The sequence below is a fragment of the Perca flavescens genome, chromosome 12 (assembly GCF_004354835.1).
Source record: "Perca flavescens isolate YP-PL-M2 chromosome 12, PFLA_1.0, whole genome shotgun sequence".
Taxonomy (NCBI): domain Eukaryota; kingdom Metazoa; phylum Chordata; class Actinopteri; order Perciformes; family Percidae; genus Perca; species Perca flavescens.
In genome coordinates this window covers 29,321,349-29,330,137 of record NC_041342.1, presented here as the reverse complement: position 1 = coordinate 29,330,137, position 8,789 = coordinate 29,321,349, and the positions used below count along the sequence as shown (strand labels likewise).

At 40.1% G+C, this 8,789-nt stretch overlaps 1 protein-coding gene across 1 annotated transcript; it reads right to left on the bottom strand.

Moving 5' to 3' along the window:
- Positions 1 to 1,086: 1,086 nt before the first annotated feature.
- On the bottom strand, positions 1,087 to 8,083 carry cyp7a1 (cytochrome P450, family 7, subfamily A, polypeptide 1). Its single transcript, XM_028593409.1, has 8 exons — positions 7,736 to 8,083; positions 6,012 to 6,252; positions 5,666 to 5,875; positions 5,112 to 5,306; positions 4,762 to 4,961; positions 3,806 to 3,936; positions 3,075 to 3,253; positions 1,087 to 2,366 (listed from the first exon to the last, which is right to left on the bottom strand). Exons 1-8 carry the CDS (start codon positions 7,816 to 7,818, stop codon positions 2,064 to 2,066), a joined length of 1,542 nt encoding a protein of 513 aa, XP_028449210.1. The 5' UTR covers positions 7,819 to 8,083; the 3' UTR covers positions 1,087 to 2,063.
- Between the last annotated feature and the right edge of the window lie 706 nt (positions 8,084 to 8,789).

The following is an 8,789-nucleotide window of genomic DNA, read 5'->3' as shown; positions in this document are numbered from 1 at the left end:
GGTCAGGCGTGTCGTACCTATGAACACACCCAGCTGTGTGTACCGATCTGAAGCATTGCACAATGCGTTGTGAAAACTGAACTCAGCAGGGTGCGAATAGAGGACGCAGCAAGCCTTCTGGGGAATTTTAGTCACGCCTGGATGTGGTTGCATCAGACGTCCTAATGTTCTTTCATTTTTAATGATAATGACTTATTTACAGTAATAGCATTTCATTTTCAGTTTTTATATACAGAACAAACATAGATTGTGTATAAGTGCATGGAGATAAAAGATGAACAGAGACAGCAACCGTGTTGCGCATCGCACAAGGCATAAAACATTGTGGCAGCACACGACCAACAGATTAATTAAGAGCAATTTCATAACTTAAAAGTGGACAGTGTCAAATTAAAGTTCTTGAGTGTCAAAAAAAAACAAGGAGTGATCCATGTACTTTGGCTTTTATGTTACCTACAGTATTACATGATACACATATAATATATAAATCATAGGTGTATATATAATGTATATGTATAGAGAGAGAGAGAGAGAGAGAGAGAGAGAGAGAGAGAGAGAGAGAGGAAGGTGAGAGGAAGGTGAGAAAACGTTTCTGCTGCATTTGCAGTTTAACAGGTAGAGACATCAGAACGTGGCACACAGACAAGTGTACAAATATATTGATTTATTATCTGTTTGTACAGTGTGTACACGTCCACACATGCATGGGGGTTGCACTTTTGTTCGGGGAAAAACCTTTCACGTTCATTCATTGTCAGTGAATGAACGTAAAACAACTGTGCATGTTAACAATGGTGTTGTGGCCTGGCTTCATCACATCACTTTACCCTACTCACAGAGCATGTAAACTAATAATGTGGCAGGTAAACGCTTCTACATCTTGATGTGCAGTTTGGTTTTCATGTGAAAACAGTAATATCAATAACTGAATTACCTTCCTTCTCAATGAAATGAGAGTATGGCTGAACCGGACTACTGCAAATACATGTTGATGTCCATCTTCTGTCAGCTGTATTTACTTTCAAGTGAAATTCTTATGCATTTCACAGTATGTAAAAGTCAAGAGAGCTGTTTGACAACTGGACATACCTGTTACTCGCAAACACCTTTATTAAACAAACTGTACAGTCATCAGTGCAGCAGAAATGTCACACTGACTTGTGCAAATGAGCATACGTTCATGAGCCTTAGTTAAGAACAGTATTTCCTATTAAAGCTACATTGTAATAACAACTGAATATTACTTTCTAGCCCCTCCTAGTCAGATTGCATTTTAACTCCTACGGTGGCCGTATTATTCCAAGAAGTACGACTTCTTGTGGCAGATTCTACGCTGACAAGAATTCTTTGATTAGTTGGTGAAAGTAATTACACATGAATGAGCACATATTTGTGAAAGAACAATGTTTTTTTTGCTAAGAATCAACTCAAAACATTACACAATGGAGCTTTAAGTTTCTAGTTCTTTTAGAACTAGTTTCTAGACCTGTATTCTTTAAAAGGTTATCTTGTCTTGTCTCAAGAATCGCAGATTGATTTAAGGAGTCTACTATGTATAACCATGATACACTAATTTGGCATAGTGGAAACTATTCAAAACAACGACTGTGTGCAAGGTACAAAAAACCTGCAGCCTGATTTGAAAAAAAACTGTTTGCATTATTTCTCAAGATTTTGGGTAAATGGGCCAAACATGCAAAAAAAACCAAACATTTATTTTATAAATGTATATGGCTCTAGGTCTGTCCACAGGAAATCGATATGCTACTCAGCACTTTTACTCTGAGATGCCAGATTGTCTGGTCCAACAGAGACAGGAAATGTTTGGTACAACACTACCAGATGAAGGGTTTGAACAGTTTATACAACACTACCAGATGAAGGGTTTGAACAGTTTGTAAATGCAGAATACATGTTCATCAGCAGCAAATTACAGCAACAAAAAATACATAATTCATAAGTCATAAGTCTATTCACATATACTGCAAGGCATCTTCATTAACACGGTTAAATATATACACTATGTACAATATGTACTTCAATCACTCTGTTTGACAAAGTGCTCAGTAGTTCGATTTCAGTTTGTACCTGAAGTCCACATCATAAGTAGGCTGGAGGACTCCCAGACCAGCACGGGATTGGTCAAGAGGCGGGGCTTTGATAGCAGGGTCCAATAGTTCCATTTCAAAGTAGGACAGCACTAGAGTCAGAAACTGCTTGATCTCGTAAATAGCAAAAAATCTGCCGGGGCATTTGGTGACGCCAGAGCCGAAGGGCATGTTAAAATAACGCAGCCGCCGGCCGTTACGGTAGAAGGTGGTTTTCTCCTGACCCTTCTCATCCAGGAAACGGTCAAACTTGTACTCCTGCGTGGTGAAGAGGAGAGAGGGAGAGAGGAAGATGAGTTTTCAGTAGGGCAACACAAAGTGAAGGGGCTTTCTGGAGTTTTCTCACTAAGTAGCAGGGTTCCAATTAAAAGTGCTAAAAAACAAACGGAAAAGATTAATTTCTTGTAACCCTGAGTAGAAATAACAGTCCTTCCAGAAAGAGTTTTTTTGTGATTGTTGCGGTCAAAAATCCTTGATTATGCGGCACGTTTTCTTAAAAAATGCGATGGAATATGCGGGATATTTAAGCAATTTTATGCGATGAAATTGCGGGAACTTGCAAAAACTGCGGTTTGATGAAAAAGAGAAAAAAAAGCGATTCCCCTCAACAACCTGCTTTTCGATGATGTTCACGTCGCGTAATTACGTCACTTCATAATGTTCCCATGGCAACAGGGGAAAAAAGCTGCTCTTGTGTGAAGTAAACGCTTCTTATACTGTCTATGAGTAAACGCAACATTTTTCAACTTTCTGTTAAGATATATGTGACTTTTTTGCAACGCAAATGCGGGGAATATGAAATCACGCAAGCCCCGGAAATCGGCAATTTATGCGGCGAAAGTGTGGCGTATAAATATGCAGACTTTAGCTGATTATGCATTGAATTTGGGCGATCGCATAATCGCGTTTTTCTAGAGGGACTGAAATAAATACATGTTTTGAATTGAATTGACATAGGGCTCTTACATAAGGATCCTCAAAGATTTCTGGATCGTAGTGCAGCATGGGTGGATACAGGGCAATGACATCATCCTTCCTAATACGGTAAGCTTCATTGTTGTCCATGTGAAGCAGGAAGTCCTCCTTGGCAACACGTACGTTCATGGAAGCACTGGAAAGACGCATGGCTTCTTTTATGATGCTGTCTGTAGACAGAAAGACAGAAAGAAAGACGTTAGGTTCACCTTCACTTACATTTTTTATCTCAAGGTTTTATATCTTATTTTTTTGTTGTTGTAATAAATATTCATTCTCCATTGTCTTTGTGAGCTAGCTAGATGTTAACCCAATATGACATGTTGTGTAAAATAGTGTAGCGTTCATTTATTTTAATTCTTATGGTTTTCTTGTTATTTTGCTTTTATACTTGTTAGAGTTTGTTATGTTTTCTTTTCTTTTCCCGTATGTGTCATGAAATGTTTTCATATTGTTCATATTGTCAGGTTTAATGTTGTCTTGGACCCCCCCCCCCAGGAAGACTAGCTGGTCGTCTAGGCATCGGCTAATGGGGATCCTTATAATGAACCAATAAACTAATAACATTTCTTTACTGCATCTAATAAAACATGCCCAAATTCTGTACATAAACCACATTTGTTTGTTGTATACCATATATAGGCAATGCCAGACATCAATTTAGCAATCTTAGATGACGTACAAGTTACTTCTATTTTCTAGTAATGTATTGCTAACCTTACCCAGAACAGGCATGTTGTCCAGCTGTTCCCTGGTCAGGTTCAGTGTGGGGTCGCTAGGGTCCACCGTCAGGCCTGAATCCTCCAGAATTTTCTGCAATTCCTGTCGGGCTCCTTTCATGGCATCGGGACTCCTGAGTACAGATACAGGAGCAGTTAGTCACGTTACTGTCACTGCTTACATTGGATGACTTTGTTTTCAACCTATGCAGGAACAAATACTTTCATTTCATTTAAACAGCCCCATGTGTCTAGTTTCCTACAGTGGAATGAAATGGTAACTGTGATGCGTGTTGCCAATATATAGTCTAAAAAACATTGGTTCATCATAGTGCTGATATTTACATTAGATGAACAGTGCAGCAACACACCCTTGGACACTATATGTTGCACTAGTTTACTGGTGTTGGACCAGCCCTTTAAAAAAACAGTTACGTAAGTCACCCTAGCCCCAGGCTATTTGCAAGCAAAGAGATGTGATATTAAATCAGACCTGACAGATAACTGACAGCTTAATTTGTGATTAATTAACAACAATAGTGAGCTGTTAGAGACTAGAAATGTTTTTTGTGTCATCACTGTACTTTCCTTGAGTTCTTTCACAACTTAAAAATTTTCTTTTCCATTGAAGTAGCTTGATGCTATTGCTCCATATTCCTTTAGTTTGAAAAACTTTGATTTACTCTGCAGCCGAACAGCAAATTAGTCCGGCTAAGCATGGTCAAGAGAGCTTTGTGCAGACGATAAACTTGAACTGGCAACTGCTTATTTATTAGATCGAAAACACAAATTTCATTCATCATCCCAGTCCTAGATTGTTTCAATGATTGTTTGCATAGAAATGAATTAAGACAGAACTCTGAACCACTATTGCATGTTGAGTTGAGCAATCCGTTTGTGCCTTTGGTTTTATTTCTAAAGAGCCCACACAGTAAAGAAAAAGAGAACTATCAGCATACCTGATCATATAAAAGAGACTCCAGAAGGTAGCAGGCAGGGTGTTAGCCTGTGACGCCCAGAGCAGAGCGACGTGGGTCCTGGCCTTGCTCACGTCATTGAAGGTAGATAAGGAATCATTCAGGATCATCCTCATAGAGATCAGATCAGACATGTTCTCTCTCTTGGACAACTTTTCAGCGTGCATGGTCTTTGCTAGGTTCTAGACATTTGAAAAGAATAAAAAAACAATCAAATACTTGAGTTTCTATTATGGTAACCTAATACTGCTTAAAGAAAAAAGAAATAGCAGCACAGAGGCATTGTGGCATCAGATCAAGGCAGTTTATAATTGTAGGAAAAGCCCACTAACCTCTCTGGCACTGTGAGCACTCTTGAAGACATGGATGGGCAGGCCAGCCACCAACGCAGGGAAGATCTTGTCAAACTCTTTGAAGTTCTCCAAAGCGTTGAGCACCAAGGCTTTCTCAGCCGCCTGCTGGGCCTGACACTTGTCTTCACCGAGCTCTTTACCAAACAGAGTCAGGTAGCCGGACTCAAACATCACCTGGAGGACAGCAGGACAAAAGGAAACCTGTTAGGACTGTTGAGATGGTTGTATTCAAGTCCTAATGTAGGGCATGGGGGCTATGGAAATTCAAAGAGTATACAGTGTCCAAACTTGAATAACTACTTATTAATAAGTTTCTCTTGGGTACTTTTGTCGTTATTTTTTATCAAGTTGCAGCCATGACAATTGACTTTGTTGGATAAAATTTAGAAGTCAATTTTGTGAGTCAGTCTAATCCAGACTGTATCCACTATAAATTTTAGAGCCCTAGGCTCGATAGCAGACTAGCTCTTGCAGTTTCTTTGATAAATAAATCTTGTATGCTTCCAGTCCAAAGTCCGGACCAAATGACTGACCTTGTAGCAGAAAGCAAAGATGCCATCCACCTCCCAGTGGTTCTTGCCAGGGCTGAGTTTGCCCGACCTCAGCATGACGTCCTGGAGGTGGCCCATCATGGTCTCTATCAGGGAGGGCAGAGCCTCACCCTGCAGCGTCTTCAGAAAGGTTTGGTGAAGGTTCTCTGTGGTGTGGCCATGGCGAGGGTCAAAGCTGTCGTGGCCGAACGCCTGGTGAGAGTAGGAAGAAGAAGTTTAGGACCATTGAAGGACTCACTGGTAGCATGAAAATGTCCTCCATGGAAGACGAAAAATATCCTTACCAAACACGGTATGAATAATAAAAGATCAAATCAAATATATTTACCTTGACAGATGTTGCAAAGTGGAACTTCCTCCAATCTAAGTGTCTCCCCTGTCGGATGACTGAATGGTAAGAGAAGGGGTCACACAGGAAGTGGATGTACTGGCCTGCGATCTTGCAGGTGAAAATGTGGCCGTACTTCTTCTGTCGGCTGCGGAGGAACTGAAGAGGGTTGGCTCCGAACTGGAGAGCACAGCCCAGGTAGGGGATGAAGCCATTCTCAACTGCAGGTTCACCAGGTTGCCTATCGACAAGAAAGAGATAGCAGACAATATTCAATAAAAGCCAAAACAAATATACAGTGTTGGAAGGTCAAAGTGTTTTCTTTTGTTTAGTGTTTTTTTAAGTTTAGGCCTTTAGGCCAGTTTAGACATGAAAGGGGAGACACGCAGCAAAGGGCTGCAGGTCAGTATTGATCCCACGGCCACTGCGGTGAGGGCTTAGCCTCTGTACACGGGGCGCGCTCCCTGCCAGTTGAGCTATCCATATTTTGAGGCTCGGTTGCTTGTCTAGACAGATAAGGGTTACTGTACGAGGATTGTATTACTTAATTGTAAAAATCCCAGATTTGTATAGAGTTATTTTCAATTTCCTTCTTACAAATGACTGACGGATATTCAGCAATAGTGATTCAACCTAAAGCCAGGGAAGTCATCATGGAATTTTTTTTTCTTTTTGTCAAATAGAAACCATGCATGTCCAAAATGTAAATATTTCATGTAATCAGAAGAAAAAAAAGAGATGGGTGAATGATCTGAATCCACAAAATAGCATTTGTATTATTCAGGTAATCTGAAGACCTTAAACAACGAAATATGGTATGCCATGGTTTGCACTAAACAGAAGACAATAGTATCATTCATTCATTGATTAATTACTTAGTTAAGTAAGATTGGGAAACCGGTGGTTTAGTGGGCCTTTTTTTTATAGTCCTGCAAACAAAAGTGCGAATCTTTTGCAAACCAGGGGCGTTGCGTTTCATGGTCGGCGCCTTAACCCCTCGGCTACCTGTGGTCGAGGGTTTTAGGGTGTTGACCATGTAATTGCATGCAAACCTCCCATTTTTCCTTCACCACCCCACTATTGACTGTCAAATACAAGCATACAATGCCCACAAAAATAATATAGTGATAAATAAGTCCTCCTGCACCCTTTTTTGGGATTGACAATGGCAGTTGAAGCCCATATTCATTAATTGAAACTCATTTAAAGTTGAACCATGACCCTCCCAACAACCACAACATTTCCAAAACATTACAAACCAGTTACCAATGTTGTTATACCAGCCAGCCTGAATGGCATTATGACACTCTTAGAGTCAACAAAACTCTTTGTAACATATATTTTTACACTAGAAACCTTTCTCCAATTTAGTCAATCTGACTTACAGTTTGACCACAGCAGCTGACACATTTGTGAATCAACAGCATACCAAAAATAAACCCCCCAAAAAACAGCATCTGTATAAAAACTTTTCTTTGATTAGCGCACACTGCATGCATATACGTATGACATTCACAGTGGCTACATAACAATGGTTACATAAGTGTCCACATGCCTCATGTATAGTGTTGCTGCTTGCCTGGGGGGAAAAAACATGTCGGTATAAATAAAGGAGATTCCTATTAATGTTACATATTTCAGACATGTGTATGTAAATTACAGGAACTTCAACTACAAAGAATGCCTAATGCATTGCATCCTACGTGTCCTATGTGTACTCTTACCTGCGTCGTATCCCCACAGCGAGCCACAGAAGGCAGCAGAATCCCACCACTACTGCCCAGATCAGAGCGATGCTAATGGTCATGATGTTGTTGATGATGACAATGAGAGAAAGATCAACCACCTGAGGAGGCTCACTAAACGCTACTGAAGGTCCACACAGATCACACTAACAGGAATTGTGATTAACTAACTGTTGCCTGCTTCATTTAAGTCAACAGCCCTAGAAAAAAAAAGGATTATTAAAGATGTAATAATGATGCTACCCGAGGTTCTTAGAGTTTACGAACCGAGAGACTATGAATGCACTGCTTGTCACTGCAAAGTTTGCAAGCAGCCTGTGTGAGGAATGCCGGTTCATCCTCATGTGATGACAGGCAGTGAGTGTCAGGTTTTTATACCTGCCCCCGTCCAAAGGGCGGATTCAGACAATCGGTATGCTATCATCACTGGAGTCAGTGGAAACAAAAAGGTTCAGTTTATCTTCAATAGTCGTTATGCAACCAAATGAGCAATGGTTTTCTTTGAGATAACCCTGCAAGTACACTCAAAGTTAGGATGTTTCTGTTCTGAATTTATCAGCTAAAAAAAAACAATCCTAACTACATGTTCCGATGGGGATTGATGTTCAAAACCTGCAGCTCGGATTGTGAAATCTGATCAGTTAAAAAGTCAAATCAACAAATCCATGTTTTTTCAATGTGCATAAACAGTACAGTCTCTTTTACTGTAAAAGCCTAATAGAAAGACTTATCTCAATTACAAATGTTATATTCATTTTTTTGTAGTATAAAAAAATCAAAAGGTTTTCCTATTGGGAATGTCCTTTGAAATAGTATCACGTAAAATGATCTAGCAGGTTATCTTACTTGCATTTCTCTAGGAAATCGGATTCCATGCATACTGCATGTGTGTGTGTGTGATGGCCTTGACCGGAGTCCATGGACAGAGTTACCTGAAAGTGATGATAGTGCATCTGGGTTGGTAAATATATTCAAGGTCTGTGCTTGCTGGGCTCCTGTATGTGTGTGTGTGTGTGTGTGTGTGTGTGTGTGT

Coding starts and splice junctions, on each gene's coding strand:
- cyp7a1 (XM_028593409.1), bottom strand. CDS start 7,818: ATGACCATTAGCATCGCTCTGATCTGGGCAGTAGTGGTGGGATTCTGC. Junction 5,307..5,665: donor TCTTTGCTTTCTGCTACAAG/GTCAGTCATTTG, acceptor GCTGTCCTCCAG/GTGATGTTTGAGTCCGGCTA. Junction 4,962..5,111: donor GTGCTCACAGTGCCAGAGAG/GTTAGTGGGCTT, acceptor TCAAATGTCTAG/AACCTAGCAAAGACCATGCA.